Here is a 23,225-nt window from a genome sequence, read left to right on the forward strand (position 1 = left end):
CCCCCCCCCCCCCCGGAAAACCTTAATTCCATTCCATCCAGGTAAAAGTTGAAGATTTTGTATTTGTCTAGACATCCAGTAGTTCTGTTACACATGAATAACCAGGCAGTGCAGAATTTGCACATAAAAAATGTTCAAAGGATCCTGCTTCTTGTTGGAAGGAACAGAGTTACAGTCCAGTCTATACCTCCCTTTCTATTTTTATTCAGCACCAACAATGACAGAGGTGTCCAAGGACTCCCTCCCTGCATCATTGCTGTTGGGGATTGATGAGTGTAATGAAGGCTGTGGCTGGTTGCTTCAATTCAATACACAAAAACAAGAATCCCAACTCAAGCTTCTCTGCAACAGTTCCAGCTGCGATGCTCCAACTGACCAAAGCCGGGTGTTATTAATAATACATGTAAACTCAACCATATAGCACATGCAGAAAAAGCCTAACACCTTCTGGTAGTGTCAGATGTGCTGAACTGGCACATAGCAACACATGCGCAGTTGGTCCAGAACTCAAGTGCCATACTCCCTGTATTTGTGTTAAACAAATGGTTGCAGCAAAAGTCTGCAGAGAAATATGGCAGCCCTAGCAATGTAGAAGTGGCTGTCCAACAACTGAGCTAATGGCACAAGAAGCAGAAGACATCTAATGTTATACGGACAAGAATAAAGTACATTTTTATGATAAAGTAAAGCAAGTAAGATGGAGGTAACATATGCAAATGTCCTACTTTGCTTTTGATGTGACAGCCAATGCTCCACATCTGATTCTCAGCATTACATACAGGAATTGTGTAAAACTAAGCATATCTCAAATTTCATTACTAGTTTCCTTAGCAGATCAAATAATTGCATGTAGTATTTTTTGTGTAATTGAGTAGTGACCTGCACAAAAGCCCTTGTAGACCATCTCAGGATCAATTGCTAGTTGTAAAACTATTGATAGAATAATGTTTGCAACTTTAAATCAAGGGCTCTTGACAGTTAGGACTTGGAAATAAAACTACCATATAACTACTGTAGGGAAAATAAACAAACAATCAAAAAAAAAAAAACAAACAGGAAACAGCACACTGAAAACCAACTGCTTTCTACATAACAGGATTCATCCAGAAGCATTCAAATGGAAGTGGCATCCATGGGTATAATGAAAAAAATCCTTACTCTCAAAAAAAAAAAAAAGAAATTAAAAATAAAGTAAAAAAACCCTTTTTTTTAGTAGTAGCAGCAGCAGGGTTTTTTTCCCTCCCTGTAGGAACAGAGCTCCATAGAGTCTTGAAAGCTCCAAAGTTCTTCAAAAGTTTCTTTTGTAAAGCTTCTGTACAACACTTTCCTTAACTAGACAACACTGTGAGTTATCAATACCAAAAATTAAAAATAAAATACTGCAGCTCCGCTCCCTTTCACAGTTCTAATATCATTTCAGTAACAAAGTAGAGTCGTAAAAAAAAACCTGTTTGTCTTACATTGTAAAATATGCACGTGCAGGGAAGCAGAGAGACTTGATATAACCACAGAGACAAAGCGCTTCCAACAGTAAAATTAATCTGGTGAAAACATAGCTATTACTCACATTCTCTTCAAAACTATGACTTGATATTCCTCATTGCTTTTGTTTTCATATCCAGCTATCATAATCCTTCCCAAATCCTTCCTCTAACCATAGGGCTATTTGCTTACCCCAGAAGTACATTTTCAACTGTTTATTACCCAATCTTGTCTTACTGTGGGCAGCACCCACTGCTTTTAACCTATAGTCATTTTAGAGCTTGGTAAAAATCTATATGAAACTTGCCACGCTACCAATTTTTGTGTCAGAAAATTTGATTACTGATGTTTCTACATCCAGGAGGTCAGCAAAATAAAATATTACACTTCTCCTAGGCCTTTGCACACCACTGATGCAATATATGCTGCTGCACAAAACATACTCCTGTCCAAGAAAAAGCAATTCAAAACATCAGCACACTTGAAGCTTTTTAGGATGACAACCTATCTGGCTGCTATTTCAGGGTCTTTGGTAGATAGACCTAGTGCCACTGAGCACTATATGACAGCCATTGCCAACGTTGGGTCAATTCATATTTTCCCCAGAAAATTAATATCTAATACCCTGATTTAGCATGGGATTTTCATACAAACATTTAAAGTAAAACAATGCATTTAACATGACCATGACTACCTTTGAGTTCTTACTGGAGTTGCTTGGTTCCTGAATGTACCACTTAATTCTGTTACTTAAAGAATTCTTAAGACTTAAGGAAATTCTGAAACCAATTCAGTCACATGGGGAGAAATGTTTTTCTTTCCTTTTCACACATGGGAAAGCAAAGCATTAGAGGGTCTTGAGAGCCTTCTCAAAATGGTATGGCAGAGAATAACATGTCAAAGATAGGTTTCAGTCTCCTTCATTCTGGCCTTGAGCTCCAACAGCTCTACAGCACAACAGCAAGAAAGGAGATTTGTTTTGTCTTATCTTAGCCATGGCTTACATGAATTACTGTATAGTCCCTTACCATCATTTTCCTATCAGGCAGCAGTCTCATCAGGAGAAAACTCCCATATTGATCAACAGGAAGTAGATTTCTGTACCTCCCCTGAAATTATGCATGAACCATAAAAGAGAGAAGTGAAAAAACAAGGGTTGAGTCATAAAGATGCATTATTTATATGAAATCTCTCTATAATTGTACAAAAGCTCATTTTTCCTTATACAAATACAGGAGAACTGTATGGGTATGTATTAACTGACCTTTCTTCCACTCTTGTGTCATTGAGAAGAGTTCGCATGCTACAGCTTTCAAGTCTGAGGTCACTGGAAGGTCACTTTTCCAGAACCAAGCTATTATACAATTCTTCAGCACAAAAGTGACAAAACCTAAAAGCTGGTTTCAGGTAAGATGCAATGACACAGTCTGAACTCTTCCGCATTATGCAATTCTCTTTAAAATGCCTGCATCTTTCCTGCGACCTCTCTCCATTTCTTGTTACAGGTTCAAAAACAGAATTTTAGGCATGTTACTGTGAAGGACCACATTCTTTCAATGAAGTTATGCATACAGATTTCTATCTGTTGCTTCAGTGAAAAAATGTCAGATAAAGTATATTTTATCACAAGTACAAATCTATTAAGGTATTTTTTCTTTAGGCTGTTCAGTGATTCAGTGACTACTCTGTATTTCTGACTGCAAAGTCTGTTACTTTCCCTTAATTTAGCAAGTGCAGAAATTATAATACAAAATGTATGTCTGTTAAGGGACAAGTAATTCATGCGGTAAATATTTTTCAGCTCCGGTATAGTGCAGAATTACTGTAAACACAGGAGTTCTTTAAATTGGGCAATGTTATTTTGTCTTTAAAAAACTTGACAGTTTCCACAAGGAGGACACCAAGGGATTGGCTCATTTTTAGAGATCAGCAGATGGACAAATTAAAACATTACTCCAGGGAATAGTATAACTTCCACGTAGTAGGTAGAGAAGGACTATTTGTTAAACTACAAGCGCCCAATGCTGGAAACCCTCCATAATGACAAACGCACGTTCCTCTAGTGACCTCCCTCCTGAAAGCCAGCAGTCAACTCCTGCATTTTGAGCGGGGAAGTGTCGCTGAACATGCATAAGTACAGCTCTGCTGAAGCAAACTAACGAGGGCAATGGGCATGCCCTGAGAGCCAGGTGCTGTTCTTGAGCTCAGCATGCAATTTCCTGGGCACTAGGTTATTTATCCTGTATTCACCAATGCCTGCCCAAAGTTGGCAAGGTTCAATTGCCAAGTGCTTCTTTACAGAAACTCCTCCAACCAAATTCTTATGAAAACATCATTGTAATGGAATTCTTATAAGATAGTTGTCCCTTTCACATCAAAGAGGAAATAGTGCACGGGCAGCTGCAGTATACAACATGTTCTCAACTGGAAGGAACATAATACGTGCAGCAATCCTCCATTCCCTTTTAGAGTTTGTTTTATGGGTGACAGGTGAAGGACAGTCTGCTATAAACAGAAAAGATTAATTTGATATCTAAATTTACAGACCATGTAAATTAAGGGCTTCAGGGTTTGGTATAGAGATGTTAACCCTTTGCAGAGAAGGGCAAAAAACCTGTATTAATAGAAAAAGAGATGGGATAATATATAAAACCAGGTTTGCTACAAGGGAATATGGGTGACAACAGGTTCTACTTAAGGCATCTGCAGTGTTACCAAGGCCAGGAATCTCGGGGGTTTAAACTGCTCCCTTTGAAGTTACTTTCTTGAAAGTAACTGTTTGAATAATTTAATCTTCTTAAGTCCAACCCTAATGCTATATAGCAACATTACCATCACTACAGGAAGGCTACACCAAAAGAGCACCTACCATGTACATTGCGTTTTTTGCTTTCAAAGCATTCAGTAGTGGAGCATTATATAGGACAGTAATAATTGACAGCTTATTTGCTAGGTTGCTACATTTTTGAGCCTACAGTTTACTTCTAATGCAAGTTATCATGGCAACTTCTCATGCTTAAAATAATTTTATATAATTAAAAACGTGATAGAGCCTCAATTGATTTCCCACTTAAAATCATCCTCCTCATCTTCTGCCTGGTCATTTGCTCTTCTTCAATAGCATATCTAACAAGTCAAGCCTTTGCACAGTCCATTTTTTTTTTTAATAAAAATAAATGAGTGGCCCAAATTCAAAACCAAAGATGTTATCTCTGATTCACCAGTGAAAATCCTCCATAATATAGTATGAATACAAATAAAGAGCTACATTGTAATTGGTGAAGTTTGTATAAAATCTAAACTATATACATATACAGAGATACACATGAGATTATCTTTCCAACTACAATCTAATGTCAATTTCCTTTCCCTATATTCTGTTCATACTAAGTCACCACACCAAAAACATGCATATCACATTTTAAACCCAAAGTGTTTACATGGTTTTAAAACATTGCATAGAAAATTTATTTCCCCTATTACAGATGCTATATACTAAGATGAGAGTACTGAAAATACTGTAAGTTAATCATATGGAACAATGTTCCTATCCGTTGAGCAGATTAACAAAAAATATGCACTCACTTCCCTTCACTCAGATCTTGGCATGATGCAAGGTTTATTTTTTTTTGCTTCTTTACACCCATTACAGGGTAGTAAATTTCTTTGGACATAGACTTCTTTTCCCTAAGTTTCAGACCAAAGGAAAAAAATTGCTGAAGGAGATGCATCAGATGTAGTAAAAAAGCTAACTCTACCTCTTGGTTTAATGCCAAGAAGTATAACACTGAAAGTTACTCCTAATGGAGAATAGTGAGAGGAAGCATGTGCAAAAAGATATGGCAATAGTTATTTTGAAAATTAATTTTTAAAGAGAACAGTACTCAGCTTTGATAGAAAGTGTTTTCAGGGAATGGGTAGAGGCCACGCTGAACTTCCTTGCGCAGCTACATGACCTCTGCCAATCAATGTCAACACTTTATTAATTTTTTACTGAAAAAGTGTGAGATGATTCAAACTTTGGCTGTCTTGGTAGATGTTGCTAAGCAACTTTGCTGCTTGTCTGAGAATTAGTTTTCACTGCAACCTTTCCTTCAAATCAAAGACCCGTGTCACTTAAAACACTTTGCCCTTTGCCGAGGAAGAGCCCAGAAAGTTCTACCCCCTTCCCTTTTATATTTTTCTCTCCTTTCCCTAGTTTAAAAATCAATTTCATAGCATCTGAAATCCTCCGCTTTACTCACCGTAATCACTGTCATAAAAGACTATGAATTTCTGCCATCGCAGCTCAGTGACCAGTTTCAGCATAACGTCGTTGAGGCGGACTGGTGGTCGGGCAGCCAGTGTGTACTCCTCCTCCTCCAGGCTGGGGTTCAGGTGGCAGGCTGTGCGCGGGGAGCCTCCTGTGTTGCGCTGCACAAAGAGGTGTGGGATGTGCATGGCATCCGTCAGGGACTGCAGGGCGTTGGCCGAGGCACAGCCAGTGGATGTCACTAAGGCTAAGATCCCTAGGGTCATCAGGTCACAGGCTGGAGAAGAAAAGAAATAAAGTAGGGTTGAAGCAGGCTTAAAAAACTCCTTGACTGATCTGGATGCTATGAACAGTACTAGACAGGCTTTACCCTTGCCATTAACAGAGAGCTGAAGAGATTTCTGTTACAGTATCAGCTGAAGCCTTTCAGAGATAGGTCCTGTACCTTTACAGTAGGAGACAGTATCTGCAATCTGTACAGATAAGACCAAGTTGAGAACAGATACCATTACTGTCCTCATTTCTTCAGACTGAAGCCAATGCAAATGGAGATTACAGCCCTTGTGAGGGCTCTAAGTGCACCACCCACCTCTGACTTGGTCATGCACATTGGCTGTGGGCTTCAGACAACAGAGAGTGATTTCAGTTTCAAGGAAATTTCTTATACAACAGAGTTTTGAAGGATTTTTAAATTGATGAAGAAACATTCACTGCTTGCCTCTCAGAGCAACAAGGAAACAACAGAAGTGCTCATTAGAATGAAGGCAAGTCATGAATGACTAAACATTTATTAATAACACTGTAGTTGTCTGTAAAAAGATCTGGGAAAGCACGTACCACTTAAAATCACAGCATCTACATTTGAGCCCACCTGCTTCAAAGAACAAAGTGTTACTGAGCTGGAAGTGCAGGGAGGGCAGTGATGGTGGCAGAGGCCTGTGTGGCCTGGGCATTGGCTGCCGCCCTCATGGCTCGCTCCTTCTGGTCAGTCACCCTGATGTTCAGCTGGCGCTGGAAAGGGTTTCCACCCAAAGCCCCTAGCTATACCTCAGCAGCTATTTAGTCAGTATGTGGTACAGTGTGTCTCCAGGAGCTCCTCAAGCAGCACAGTGAGCTCTCACCCGCCTTCCAGCTCCCCAGGGCAGCCTGTGAGGAGGGCTGGGGGCTTGCTCAGGGTTTCAGCAGCATCGGTCCCCATGCGACCGCCTGCATAAGCACAGCCTGCCCAAAGGAAACCACCCCGTTTCCCTGGGTGCTGCCTCGGCACAGAAGAGCAGGCTGCCCACGCATGGCACATGCTATGAGGCTGCCAGGGCACGTGCCAGGCAGGGTGGGACACGCATCCCCCCAGTCATGGAGCAGCTCCGCCAGTCTCTGGTGGAAACAGACTGAGCAGAGTGGTAGGAAAATGAACACAGCATGCTAGAAGGATTTCTTTGTCCTCCTCCGAACACTTCCTTTTGTATCTCCACATTCAGAGGCCAAAGAGCCAAAGGAGTGGGACAGGTTATGAATAATTATTAATAATTAACTGTTAATTATCAAATAATTATATAAAGCCATGATAATTAAATACATAAAGCTGTGCCTAATGCAACCAATGAATCATTTCACCAAATATCTTCTTAGAACAGACATAATAAATACTTTTCACTTTTATATGAATAACAAAATATGTTTGATCCTCTCTCCATACAGAGCATTCAACATGTATCCTAATGCAACAGAGAAAAATGAAATGCTACTTGATGGTCTTTACAATAAACATATGTCAGCTGCATTATCTAAATTTACTCTGTGTTAATTATAGTTATACGAAATTGTTCTTTGTTTTTCTTGAGAGCTGACCTGATTTAGCAGTGGGGAGTCATTACATTTGCCAAATGGGAGACCCAGGTTCAGGAACAGATTTGATTTCCCAGGCTCTTTGCCAGAGAAAATGGAACATGCCATACAGGTAATTTATTTAGTCACAGTAGGGGAGGGAACAGGAAACAGAGAAGTGGGAACAGAGGGAGAGAACAGCAGAGCTGAGCTATAGACCCCTGCAGAGAACACCAGCCAGCGAGCTTTGCCACCACCAAGGGCGAGAGAAGCAAAGCCACACAGATCCACAGAAGAAATAATTTACTTGCACAAGCAGACGGAAGAGAAGAAACAAAGCCCTTTCAGACAGAAGGCTGCATTCAGACAGTCACTTATTCATGCAATATAGAACTGATCATCAGTTGCATGACGAGAGATAACTTCATTCAGCAATTTACACTAATAAAAAGCTGCTAACATACTAGTCGCAAAGAGACCAAAGAGATATGACAGCCCACGAACAGTCCGTATTTCTCCCCACACAGCCCAAAGAACACAGCTGAAATACCTCAGTGATGTCTGTTTTGGTTGAGGGACACTGTTTTGCAGTTTGTACCAATGGGTTAAAATGAAGAATTAGTCAATCGGCTTCTACATTCTGATATTTTGTCAATTGACTCTGTTCTGCCTGAAAGTATATGCTACACAGTGCTTTCTCCTCTTGCCTTTGTTTTGCAATAGTACAGCAGGAAATATAAACTGGAATGACTAAAGAGAAAGGTTTCATATTTTCTGAATCACGTTTAGTCAAATCACAGAACGTGAAACAGTGCATGTCATTTTCAATAGAAGACTTTTGCTGAATAAAATGTGACTGATTCCAAGAAGTTCAAGTTCAACCTCTCCAGCCTTACTGTTCTGAATGCTGAGAAGCTTTTAGCACATTAAGAGAAGTTTTTTCTACATGAGTAACACAACGGGGAACACAACTACAAAGTACAACAGACTCCAATTCATTAAAAAAATTCTCAAGTCTTAAGACATCTTGAAATTACTTACCAAGAGAATGTTGAAAAGATTACAGAATCCCAGAAGAAAACTGGTGAGAATGTTTAGAACTTTCTCTTCATCCCCCCACCCCCTTTCTCATTCCCCCATGTTCCCCATGCATGGCTATGCTTTATTGCATGCAAATTTTTGTGGCATGAGAAAATATTTGTAATTTTGTTTTAGTTTATACTAGCTATGGATTTTGAGCAACCATCAAGCATCCCTGACCATGTGACTGAATAAATAAGTAATTCTGTACCTCGGCTATAGTTTCACAGGCACTCAAAAGAACCTGAACTTTTTGTACATTAATTTCATAACCCCCATCCTTATTTCCTTAAAACTGAAATTCAGAAATTTGAAGCACTGTGGTTCATATAAACTTAATAACAAGGGAGAGAGGAATCCAAACACATTGATCTTAAGCGATCTTTCTTATTTACTAGAGATGTACCACACTTTCATCTAGTGAAGACACTTTCCTATTTATTTACGCTGTAGGTAGTAATCTCAGATTTAAAGAAATGCTTTTAAATCTGAGTTCTACAGATAAAAGATGCAACGTTCTAGCAATCTTGCCTCTGGATTATTGCTATTCATATAGCAGTGAAATTACTAATTTACTGTATCAAACATCTTCATTGTCAGGATACATTTTAAGAGGATACCAACATCCCACAAGCCATACTGCAAGAAATGTGCATGTTAACCTGGTGAAAACATGATCATCATACTTAGAGAATAAATTGGCATTCAAACTATTTTAGCAGATAAAATTATTTCATGGTAGGTTTTGGTCAATATTTTCTTCTAACTGCAGACCATCTCCCAAGTTTATCCTTGACTGTTTATAAATTAGATTAATTGATAATTTAGGAATCATCTCAGTGAAGTATCTCTCCTAACCTATTCTGAAAATGACTTTAAACAACTCCCTTTTTCAAGTCTGCTTGACATATTGTCTTAAACTGTTATTTCCATGACAGAAGAATAGATGAATTCCCCATCTATTGCATGATTTTCTAACATTTACCTTCTATGTAAGCAGTATCTTTTTCTAGGTTTTGTGTTGGATATTATCTCTGTCATGATATTGGCAGAAGTAACACAGGTTTACGTATTTGGGTAATCTTCTAACACCCGTTTTTCTAACTTGACTCTAACATCATAGCTATGCACAGTAAACTTTTTCACATTCTTGGACCACACCTCTATCTCCTTTAACACCACAAGTGAGCCTGAAAGACTGCTTATGATTTTTTCATACTGCACCTTATCTCTACTGCCTTTTTTAATGTGTGGGACTCTGCGGCATATGACACTAGAATTCTGCTAGAATCACATTTAAGATCTTGCTCTTCTACAGGTGCTTCCTGTGTTGCCATCCTGTTTCTCAAGACGTGTGGACAACAAAGTTTGTCACCATGTTCACAAGGATATTTGTATTAAGGGCTTTAGCTCAGATCTCCCTATAATTAAATCCCTCTCTCCAAACTACATATAATCAAAATACTCAAAAATAAACTGTTATCTTGCTCCTGGCAACATGACAATATGACTATCTTTCAGCCTCCCCTTTCAGTGGTTTCCTATTATTCAGGATAGGATACTAACTTGTTCCTTTGTTTCCACAGTTATCAATAGACCAGCTGCCACTAATTTCTGATCTAGTAATATATCCACCTACTGGCATTCGCACAGCTTCTTCAGACTTCAAAGCCTTGATGTCTCTCACTTCTGTGTATCACTACAGCTGGTCCTACCCACTTTGAACCCCATCAGATAAATCCTCCCTCTTTTCCTCGACATTTTTTCTTCCTTTTCCAGTTTGACTAGCCCTTAAGAGCTCTTCACTGCACAGAGAATGGAAGATTATCCTAATAAAATAACTTGTGCTTTAAAAAATTTCTACTGTTTGAAAATTGAGAGGTTGCTGCCTTTTTGCTTAGAAAGATTTTCAAATGAAGAGAACATCAGATGCAGCAAGGGAATAGAAATACAGTCACACTGCACATACCTGGTGTTTCTGATGTAGTAGCCTGCAATGAAATGATTAACAAAGTTGGCACTTAAGTGTTTGTAATTAGGTTTCAAAGCTACCATCCTGCTGAGATGAGGGACTTAACATTTGCCTTAGTATTATTGTCTCAGTCAATTTGGCTGATAAGTTATTTTTCACATAGTTTATCTTTGAAAACCAGAAGGAAAAAAAAAGTATTATCAGAACATCAATTTCAAGAAAACATAGCAAATTCTAGGAAGAATATCTTTTGGAAAACTAAATCACTGTATTTCCTGAAATTATCAAGGCCTGTAATTTATTCTGCTGAAGGTGCACAGTTGGCAAGTCTACCAAATAGCCTAGCAGATGCAAAATATGTGCTATACACAAACAATAAACTAGCTATTGTATTATTCCTCTATACAAAATTTAACCAGCAATTTGATTCGTTTGTCAATTTATAAGTGAGCAGATGCACCTAAAGGTTTTGAGTAAAACATTGGAATAGACAAGAATTAGGAGATAAAAACATACCCATTCAGAAAGCTGATAAACTGTAACTTTAATCAAGACATAAGGTCTTCATGAAACTCATCCGTGAAGGTATTTTTTAAGTTAAATGAAAGAAGTCCTTCTGGGAGATTGGAGCACTAAGATGAGATAAAAAGGATGATGGCAGAAGAAAAAAGACAGCAGCCCTCCCAGCAATAGTTCAAAACAAGAGGGATGATGATACAGTCCCTTCAGGAGAGAGAGAAAAAAAAAAAAAAAAAAAAGCATTTTCATGCACATCTAAACAAAAAACAAATGTCTCTAAAGTAGTACAAGAAACTTCTATGAAGTCAGGGGCACAAACTTACAACAAATACAATCATGTAGAAAAGTGGCAAGACTTTTAGCTACCTACATTTGCATTCTGTTTAGGTCTTTAAAAGATCTTTAAAATTTAAATGCTTTTGTGCAAAACCACTCCATCAGGCATGTAAAATTAAAGTAATCTTAATACCACTGAAGATATTCCTATTAAAATTATTGATCTATAGAAAGATTCGCTCCTACTATTGATGAATTGAGGGCAATATCAAAATCAGGATCATTTAACCACTCTCTCAACCTTATGGTTCACTAAGTGGGGTTTCCAAAATAATGTTTTCTTCCTTACTTTACATTTGGATTATGTTTGCTTACTCTTCAGTTTTTTTCATTAACTGAGAAGGGCAATTTATTATAAATGTGTATTATTAATACCTAGTGTCAAGTTTTGCAGTTTGCCTTTCTTTGGATGCTCTGCAATTAGAATCTTTTTTCTTTTCCCGTTTCTATAGGCTTTTGCTTACTTTACATTCTGCATTTACAACCTCCTTTTTTCAGGTAACTAAGGAATTATTGTATTGTTAGAAATACACAAACTTCTCACAACAGAATAACCATTAATAGAGAAAAAGATAACAGACGTCAACCATATAGATATTATATGTAGCACTTTTATTGCTGCATCATCTTTATGCAGTGAAGATGATTGTTTCTCATTCCACTATACAGACCTTCAATCAAAACAAAATGCATTTTAAAAGAATGAAGCAAATTTGAAATTAATAATGGTTTGTTGTAAAAATCAAACCAAACAAACCTCCTAACTAGCCCAACTTGGATCGTTTTTTAGATACAGCATTTAAGAGCAATAAGTATTCCCTTTTATTTAAGCATCTGTTATTCTGTATTTGGGATCAGAAACCAGGCATTCTTAGATCCCACAGTCCTTGATGTGACTATCTTGGAAGCTACAGGAAAGTCTGACATAGCCTCACCAATAGCTCCCGATGTCCTGTGTTCCCCTGCTCGCTAGCATTCAGAAGCCCAATGTGATAAAAGAGAACAGAGCATAGCTGGTGTTTGTCAGATGGGTAATCCTGCTGGACTTCCCAGAAACTTGGTATTTATTTACCAGCAGTGAAATGGCCATTTTGACCCTCCACAGGGTATTTTTTGCTACTTATTTTTGTAATAACTTCCAACTAACAACACAACACTAGATAACATTGAAATAAAAGAATTATTGCTTAAACTGATTTTTTTTCCCTACATATTTCATTATCTCCTTGGTCTTAGATATAAGATATGGGAAATTTAGGTGTTTTTCGTAGCAACTGAACCTTAGCAACTGCAACAAAACTGCTAAGTCAGTTGAAAATACTTTTTTTTTTTTTTTTTTTTTTGAAAAATCTACCCTAAATTGTATGGGTATGTCGTGGTTCTGCTCGAGTGGGCAGCCGAGCTCCACCACAGCCGCTCTCTCACTCCCCCTCCTCAAAGAGGAATGGGGAGAAAATATGTGAAAAGGGCTCAAATAAGGACGAGAAAATCACGCAGTAATTATTGTAACGGGCAAAACAGACTCGGCATAAGGAGATAGTAAGATTTATTGCCTATTACTAACAAGCGAGAGAAGTGAGAAAACAAAGGAAAAAGCAAACCAAAAGCACCTTCCCCCCCATCCACCCTCTTCCACCTCCTCCCCCCGAGCGGCGCAGGGGAACGGGGAATGGGGGTTATGGTCAGTCTACAGCACTTCTTCTCTGCCGCTCCTTCTCGGTCACTGTCGTCCCCTGTGCTGTGGGGTCCCACCCACGGGATGCAGTCCTTGATGAACTGATCCGGCGTGGGCTTCCCACAGGCAGCAGCTCTTCCAGAACTGCTCCAGATATGGGTCCGTACCACGGGGTCCATCCCTCAGGAGAAAACTGCTCCAACCTGGCTCCCCTACGGGCAGCAGCTCCTGCCAGGTCACCTGCTCCTGCGTGGGCTCCTCTCCACGGGCTACAGGTCCGGCCCGGAATCTGCTCCGGCAGGGGTCTTCCACAGGCGGCAGCCTCTGTCGGTGCAGGGCCACCTGCTCCACCGTGGTCTCCTCCACGGGCTGCAGCATGGAACCCTGCTCCACCGTGGTACTCCATGGGCTGCAGGGGGACATCCTGCTTCACCATGGTCCTCACCACAGGCCGCAGGGGACTTCTGCTCAGGCGCCTGGAGCACCTCTCCCCCTCCCTCAACACTGACCTTGGCACCTGCAAGGCTGTTCTCTCACTCCCGGCTGCTGTGTGGCGCAGCGTTTTTTTCCCTGTCTTAAATATGCTCTCACAGAGGCGCAAACAACATCGCTTATTGGCTCAGATCTGGAAAACAATGGGGCCCTTCCCAAACATAGGGCAGCTTCTAGATCTTTCTCACAGAAACCACCCCTATAGCCCCCTGCTACCAAAACCTTGCCACGTAAACCCACTACAGGGTATATGCAGTCCTATAGCCAGATATTTTAGTCTTCACTTCAAGTAAAATTCCTAATAGTCCAGCTCAAAGCACTAATTGATCCAAAAATCAGCTACGCATCATTGCTTATATTTTCTAAGATAATGCTGATTATTTCAGTAGGCCATCAGTTAAAAGGAAAAGGTTCAAGAAAATTAGTATATGCATATATCGGTGTGCATGCTTAAGTGTACATGTAGTCAGCATGTCAGAATATCCCTGACAAAGCAGTGTCTAAAAATAGCATCTTGAAAGCTAAGGAAAGCATGAAAATTTGAAATGTTTACAAGAAATAAGTTTCAAAAATTATATTGAAGAACTGTCCTATTTTTGAGTGGCTCTTTTTATTACATTTCTTTTATTACATTTCAAGCATTCAGTAGCCTAACCTGAACAGGAAGGGAGAGAGTGGAAGAAAAGGGATTTTAATATATATAAATATCAATATCAATATCAATATCAATATCAATATATATTCTTCCCCCACACCCCTCAAAAAAGATATTGCTAGCCCTTACTTACAAAACAGACACACACAATGGCAACATCACCTTCCTTGTGCTGCTTTGCCCACAGTGGAAGCAGTATTTAGAAAAAACTTCTTTTCAACTATACGCCTTACCACCCAATACCTTGTAAGCCCATTGGCAGCATATACAAACTGTCAGAGCTCTCCTGACATTACCAGAACTGTCCTTTACCTCTACATAACAGTGACTATGCCTTGCTTCCTCCTTTACAACCATGTTTCACCATTTTCAGTAAGTTGTTATTGTTGGTTTATACACACATGGAAATATCACCCAGCTTTAGCATGAAGGCTACAAAACACTTTTGTTTTATATCAACTATTTACCATTAGTGAAGTCACAAAATTGCATAGCACCTTTCCCTAAAATACATACTGACTGCTGCAATTGGAGGTTAAAAGTAATTTCCCAGGAAAAGCAAACCAAAAAGAAATATAAAAAACAATGCTATGCATTTATATCACTATCAACCTGATAAAACACCAGCTCCTGTCCTTGAAAAGTTATCAAAGGGGGCAGGAAGAAGAGATATCTAGACCAGCTTTCTGTTGACTTTTATGCAGATAAAGATTCAAAATGGCAAGTAACACACGACAGAGAAGGAATACAGTTACCAAAACTAGAGCTGTAGCTTTCACTTAACGTCCTGAAGCATATTAATAGCTCTCTTCAGACTTTAATAGGCTAAAATAAAACATGAAAGTCCTTTAACACCAAGCAGCGAAGCGAACCTGCTCTACTGGCAAAGCATTTCAGTTTCCATACAACTGAGTGATGCCACCAAGTGGTCAACAAATGCACCAGTTGCTTTTTAAGTAAAAATTCTGGATTAATCTTCATTGAACACGGTACTTCCTGTATAGTAAAGCTACCAGCATGAAATCAGGGCATATGCCACTGGAAAAAAAAAAAAAAAAAAAAAAAAAGTGCACTAATTGAGAGCAATAGTGAAAGATAAAGAGGCAGCCGTACTTTACACAGGACGAATCAGATACTGCCCTCTAGCTCCTCCAAAGAGGGGAAGAATCTCAGAGCAAATGCAGCCTTATAGCCAATACTCTACTTCATAGCTGGAGTATTGCTTGGCTTTGCACTTGGGTGGATTGGGAAGACTGACCCAGTAAAGACTGCATAATGGATTTTAAAAAGTTGTTTACTCTTTTGTTTGTTTTGAGCTTTTTGTTTTTAAGACAGTAATTTACAAATTCAAGTAAAGATACTAAACATCGCAGAATTTAAACATTTTCTAGTTTTTTGTTTGTTTTTAATACTAAAAAATCAATTAAGTAGTACCTGATAGGAATCCGCCAGAATAACTGTACTTTTGATAACAAAATGTAATTCCATTAGTAATGTTTTTCCTCGAAGAATCAGAGCTTGGCATGATGTTTAAAACTGAATAAGCATTTCTGGCAATTTTGAATGGCACCTGGTTGTACAGAACTACACATTACTCACAATGGCATCAATACTATTTTAAGGCACTAGGTAGAAGTGAACCCCCTCCACCCCAGTATCTGAGGTAGAATTAACCACAAATCATCTCAATTATTTGAGGGGCTTAACAGCTATGTTCTTTATTGAATACTGCATATTTGACTTCCATTCCTAGCAAGTTCTTCAATAACTGCTTTCTTTTGAAGACTAAACTCCATTTTCTCACCCTCTGCTTCTTTCACCTGCCTTTCATTACAAATCATAATGATATAAAAATATTTTTCCACACCTTCATTAGCATTCAGCAGGGATGCCCAACTTTGCCGCCTCCTTTGGGACTGTTTTGTATGTACACGCTGAGTATTACTTTAACGTCAGTGTGGTTCAGCCTCAGTTCCGGCAAGCACAAAAGAAAAACACTATCCTGCCATTTACAAAACGCAGTCAAACATAGCAGCTCCAGACAAGCTGATAAAACCTCCCAGTTTGTCGGTACTGAGAAACTCATTTGGATTCCGAACAGTATTGACAAGCAAGGAACATGCTAGCCCTGCTTGCCTGTCTAATTAACAGCAATGATTCATATGCACAAAAAGCACCAAGAGAAAGTTGATTTAAAAAAATATATAAAAATACAATTTTTTTTTTCAATTCCCCCTTTAAATGGTTCTCCTTTGTACCCCGCCTTATGCTGAAAGCAGGAGGAAGGAACATCCATCTAAGCATCACAACTTTGCTTCTGAACCAGCTGCAAAAGATTTCCATTCCCTTGTTTCCCCAGCATGCTGGAAACACTTGCCGTTCGTGGCACCCTTGTACTCCCCTGGAAAATTCTGAGCAAACCAAAACACTGACATGTGATCCCTTCTCCATAACTGACCTGCTACTGTGCTTCAGGAAAACACCTACTTCAAAATGACGAATTCAAACTAAAGCAAGGCAGCATTTCACTTTCACTGACCTAAACTTGAAGCAGGAGACCTTGAACTGAGCATCTGGGGCATATATAATACTATCAGAGCTGCTGCGTTAAGAGAAAAACTAAGTATTGTGAGACTCAGTAAATTCAGAAAAAGCTGCAGTCACTTTCACGTGCAGTCAGCAAGTTTCATACTCCAGAGGCCAGCCCAAGACATGCACATCCTTAGAACTTGTTCTTATCATTCTCATTCGTGACTCCACCCCCCCCCCCCCCCCCCCTCCCCAACAGGTGTTAGTTCTACCAGCAAAACAGACAGCAGCAGCACATAAGCCATTCAAGACACCAGGAAGCAATTTGTGTGGCTGGGGAAGGGCGCTCACAGTGAGGCAGGCAGCTTTGCCAAACAACATGCATCTATTTATGCCAACTGCCGAAAGACTTGCAGTGTTTGTAGGTCTAGCTGTGACTCAATATGTATTTATAGCATATATTTATTGACAGGGTTTAGTGGTTGATCAATTGAAAGATCTCTGCAGCGTATCACATCCTTACAACTGCATTCAAGGATTATGCAAATATTCCAAGCCTAGCAACGGTCTAAAGCTGCTATTCCATTTTTCTAAACTCAGCTTTAAAAGGAACACTTCCTTCTTTCCTCATACACGAAACACAATGAATGCCAAAATTATTTTTGCTCAATACTCAGGAAAAGAACAACTCCTCACTCAGCACCACTATTTCAAAACAAAAATCTTTGCTTACAGTGCTACAAAATCAGTGCCATTAAAATAGTCCAAATCTATGTTCTCCATGCTAAAAGTTTGCCTTTTAGCAGTTGCCCTAGAATAACTTCAGAAACCACCCATGAATTTTTAACATCTAATAAAACTATGCTAAATTGTTAGAGCATCAGTCTGAATTTCTCTCCATCTTTTCTGTAAGGAATCAGCAGAATCAGCAGTCAAATCAGGGGAAAACATCAAAACCTATACATTTTCAAGAGTTCTCATTTAAACACATGAAGTGAGCCAGTTGTTCAAACAAGTTTCGCACCTGATAGTTCCCAATATGAAGTTTAGGACAGATTTTCAAAACATCTCAACATTTATACACCTTTTACCCAGAAGCTGCTTAAAGAACAGGCCACTTCTTTTGATACTTAAATGAGATATGACCTCTCGAAAGTTGCATTTGGGACTGCATTTTTTTAAATTAAAAACAATCAAACAAAAAGTCTCAAAGTGTGGATAAACAGATTTATGTTATACTGTGATGCAACAGAACAGGCTTCCCTCACGTCTGCACAGATGCAGATTTCTTTAATCTCATATTATTCAAAATTGTTTAAAATTGGCCTAATTATATCTTACACTAACATTTCTCTAGATATGAAAAATCACTCTATGGAAAACACCACTTTGAAAATTAATAAAGTAACCTGGAGCGGTGCACAGGTTTGGCAGAGGTGAGTGTCATATTCCAAGCCACATCTACCGCAAAAGTATAAAGTTCAAAGAAAAGTCACACTGAAAGACAAATCAAGAATCATCCAGAAGCAAACCTCACTCTTTATGGAAGAGTAAGGATGCTGATGTACACAAGAGACACTGAAAACAACAAAACAGGGCAGAAAGGGGCACGCCCCAAGTATGACCTTCACTTCAAACTTTCTTTGTAATAAAGTTGACGTAGAAAGAACTAGAGACAATTGTATACACAGACTATGACTTATTATACAGGTTTCTTTGGTTAAAATGTTATACTAACAATGTTTTAATAACAGTAAGACACGTGATGCCCATACCATACTATTCTAAAGCATCCTAAGAATTTTCAAAAACCCATAATTAATTACAATGCTCACACATTATATTGAATAATTTGAGGCAAATGAAATATGATGTTGTGTTTATCAAGCTAATCATTTAAATATATATATTCAAAAACAAAAAACAAACAAACAAAAAAAAAAACACTACAAGTTGCACAGTAGAAGACAGACCCAGAAAAAACAGTATTTCCCTTGTATTCAAGCCTAAACTGACTAATCCAGAAGGAACCACGTACAGAGGATCTACTATTAAAAGACCTCAACTTCCACTGAAAGAGCCTGTTTCACGTATAGACTCTGCCATTATCTGGTATGCAATTCCTTCAACTTCATCTAATTTGGATAACTGTATAATATAAAGTTACTCAATTAGATAACAGAGGATAACTTGAGCCTCTTGACATCTATCCATAGATGTTACTACACTTCTGATTATGTGCTACTTAGAGTATATGTTACTAATAAAGCTTAACTGGCTGTTATGTTTGCATTCATAAAATCTCATTATAAAAACCCCCAGGTAACTTTTAGTCACACACCAGAAGCAAAATAATTCTGTCCCTGTTCTCCTACCACGTGATTAGGATAAATCCTACATGAGACCAAGGGAACTACCAGTGCTATGCAGTGAGAGGAACACATCCTAAGTAGCAGACACTCAGTAACTAAAACATCTCACGAGGTGGGACAAGTAATGATTGGTAAGGAATTCTGATCACACTGTCTTTAGTCTGTTTCTATAGGGCACTGTAACAACCTTAACCATTGTTTGCATGAAGAACTGAATTCTTCAACACAGATAAAAAGAAAATGCTTAAACTCACAAGATGGGTTTCATGCCAAAAAAGCCAATGCCAAATGTCAACTCCTTCCCTGCATGCAGCGATTGGTTTAAGAAAAAGAAAAGGTACATTTCATATACAGAAAATGAAAGAGCAGGTCAGAGAGGGATCCTGCTTTTAAATATCAATTTTCTTTTTGCCAGTTAATTAAGAAATAATTTATTAAAAAAGTGAATTTGTAAACAGAAATAGCACTACAAACAAGGATTTTTATTTATTCATGTTACCAGCTTCTCACACAAGGCTTTAATTATATCTTTTAATGTGCCTTAATTATTGGTTCATACAGATTTTCTTAGACTATGTCTTAGATCCTATGATCCTTAGATCCACATGGTCAGTACACAGGCCAAGGGGAAAAAAAAAAATCAGAAACCAAATGTTAAAAAGCTATAGTACATACAGTACCTATAGCACCTGAAGCTATAACATTTCTTATAGTTCCCACACTGTCTGAAGCATTAGGGGCATCTACTGTGCAAGAAGCACCCAAATTCTAAGACTACCACAAATCAAGTTAAGAGTGAAATGCCATAGATGAATAAATACCACTTCTAAGGTCTAGATGTGCTGACCACAACTATGATATATTTCCTGTGTTGGTTCCCCTGTCCACTCCCAGTTATCACTGTATAATTGCTATGCTTGCTCTGATTTATTTATTTATTTATCTTTATAAAAATCATTGTCCTATTCAGGAGAATTTTAAAAGCCACATGCTATGTATACCATCTAAACTGTCGTATTCTCTTCCCACCCCACCCTCATTTTTCAGTAATTACTGAATTGTTTTCATAAAAATAACTTGACTGCAAGAGAAAAAAAAAAATTATCAGTACTCAGGCTTGGAGGTGTTTTCCCCTCTAGGATCTTATCTGATTTCTAGTAACCTAAGGAACTGGCACCATGGGCTTCTAAAGTTTCCCTAGTCTCTCCAGAAGTGAGGAATTGTCTTTCTAAGGTTAGTTCTTCAGACACACCATCAAGGTATAGATCCTGAGAGCTCAGACATAGCAGCCTGGTTCTGCAGGCTCAGTGGTTACTACTAGCTCTCCAAGCTTCCCAATTTACTTAAAATAACCCTTTCCCTGAAATCCAATTTCGTAAGCTCTAGACTACTGTATAATTTTTCATTCAAGGATCTCTGACAGTTTAAGTATGTAATATAGATTCTGAAGTAGTTCCTGACAGTCCTTGAGTTAGCACAGAAAAGAAAATAATTATAAAAAATACGAATGTATTTCCCAGTTGTCAGTCTCCTCAACAGCTTCATTTGGATGGTTCTTCCATGTTTATATATCTTCAGACTGAAGATTCACCTTTCCTGCTTTTCTTTCCCTCTTTCTTGTCTGCACCATAGAGCCTCTTCCCACATGTAACCTTTTCTCTCTCCTTCCTTAAAACGAGTGGTAAGAGACCATTATGAAGAACTCTTTGGTCATCAGCTGACTGAAGGCCCCTCTAAGAACAGAGCTTCCTGCCTTAATTTCAATTTGGTCTTTAAAAACTGTGTTACTTTTTTTCCTAAACAATAATCAACACTTCCAACCAAGGGCTTTCCACATTCACAGGAGTTTTGTGGATCTTTCCATTGCTACTTCTCTACTATCGCTAAAAAGCTTGTCAAAAATAAAAGACAAAAGGAAGGGAGAATACCCATTATTAATGGACTTTTTCAGCAGCTTCAGGCATATCTTTGTATGGAGTCCACAATCTTGGAAAGAAATCATGCATTGTAAATGAGCCAATTCTGAAGAAAGTTTCAAAATAAAATGATTCACAAATTACTAAGCATTTTTCATAGGAACTTCACAGCAGAGCAGATGCATTTTCCCCTTAAGGCAAATCATTTACCACTGCAGAATTCCTACATCTTCAGGAGAGAGATACATTTTGTTTTGCCTGTTTCTTTTCTCTTATCAAGTACATGTTTGAGTACATCTCTCTTGGTTTTTGGAGGAAAAAATAAAGGTTTACACTGGTCTATGCAACCAGAAGACTCTTTCTCATACCAGAAATGATACGTTCAGATTCTTCTCATCACAAATTCAAATCACCAAGATAGGCCGCTAATGTGAAAGCCTATCTGAAAGCCTTTTATTATTATTGCCTCTTTCAACCTTAGTTACAGCTCACTTATCTTAAAACACATTTTAAAGCTAGGACTATGACAACAGAAATTTTACCTAGGTCTGTCCAACGCCTTGGCTTAGAAAGTTGTTGAAGTCTCAACAGGCAGGCTCTTCAGCAACACAACTGCACTCTTGCACTGAAACGCTCTTTAGAATGCACATACTTAGACACACCCCACACGTGCTCTAAAATAAGTTTCATAGTTCTGATCTTGAGTATTTTCTATATTATTAATATATTATTATAAAACTGTACTTTGAACCACTTGTATTTTGGACCTGATTCATCTGAATAAGCAACTTCTTTGAAATCAATTGCTATTTATTCCCTCACCAGGCTGAAACTATTTTATGCAACCAGGAAAAACTACCTCCTGGATGAGCCATGTCAGCTGATTTCTCAGAGGGGCCTTTTGTCAGAATGGCTCTCCTTTTTTACATGATAAGAATATTTTTATGTAGTTCAAATCTGTGTCTTGAGACTGCCTGTCTGGCGATGACCTTGTAACATTTATTACCTTCTGATATTCCACAGGGATCAATCTTATTTTACACATATATTTAGACAGACATGTATTTCTCAGTTTTACAAGAGAGAAGTGATTTTTTCCACTGATAACATAGTTCCTTAGCTGTACAGCCCAAGGCATAATGCATTATCCTCAACCACAGTACCAATGGAGGGTGGTGGTAATACCCCAGCTTGAAGTGAGCTTAAAGTTTTGGGGAAACCTAGCCTGTTCTTGAGTGCTTTACTCCTTATTTCTAGACACACCAGACACAACCCAAACTCTCTGGAGACCAAGACCAACATTTACTGTAAGGACACATTATATTATCTATGCAATGTAATGAAATGCATTTCTTTTTCCTCCTTACTTTAGATTTTCCCAACCTGTTGGACTTCTATGCATGCAGGAGAGCAGGAAGTGATGTACTTCTTTAACAGAGTTAAAAAATGATTCCATGCTGGATGTTAGGAGTACTCATCTTTTTTTCCAAATTAAATATATGCTTAAGAAGCTGCAAGTGATCACAACTTCATAGGTAACTCTTAGGAATCAAGCTCCTTTGAACATCAAAATGAGATGGAAAAGTTTTTGTGAGCAATGACCAAGTATATCAGCTAAACAGTCAGACTGCAAAAAAAAGATTATATGAATTAGATAAAAGGATGTGTGGAGTTGTAATACAAATATCTTCATTAGATCTCTCAAGAAAGAAAATTACATAATAGGTAAAACATTTCTCAACATCTGTTGGTCATTTATTTATGCTTGGTTTGGCAGGGGAGCAGGGAGTTGACAGTAGCTGAATTAAGCTCTCAAAAAAACCTTTGTGGCCAACAAGTTTGAAGATTAAAATCTCACTAGCCAGGTCATTGGTAATTCAGAAAAACACGCTTTTTTTTTTTTTTTTTTTTTAACTTACAGCACTTTTTTTACCTTCCAGCCATCAATTTGCCATTCCCAATGTCATTACAATTATCTACTGCAAACTACAACAAATCGCATACAACCTGCATCATAAGCATCTTTTCTGTGAGAAGATGCACTCTAAATAAAGACAACTTGTTAACCTAACACTATAACAACATTTCAGGTACACGGACAATTGATAAGCTATGTATATA

The 23,225-nt window shown here is 38.4% G+C and overlaps 1 protein-coding gene across 1 annotated transcript in view; it reads right to left on the reverse strand.

The window, feature by feature from the left end:
* GRID1 (glutamate ionotropic receptor delta type subunit 1) overlaps window positions 1-23,225 on the reverse strand; it is a gene marked incomplete at its 5' end in the record, with an annotated part of 538,355 nt that overhangs the window by 309,419 nt on the left and 205,711 nt on the right. Inside the window, one exon of the mRNA XM_082765290.1 lies at window positions 5,727-6,011. Coding sequence (XP_082621416.1) covers window positions 5,727-6,011 — 285 coding nt within the window. The remainder of the gene's footprint in view (window positions 1-5,726; window positions 6,012-23,225) is intronic.

This window comes from Aythya marila, assembly GCF_965140915.1.
Source record: "Aythya marila genome assembly, chromosome: 7".
NCBI classification, from domain to species: Eukaryota; Metazoa; Chordata; class Aves; order Anseriformes; family Anatidae; genus Aythya; species Aythya marila.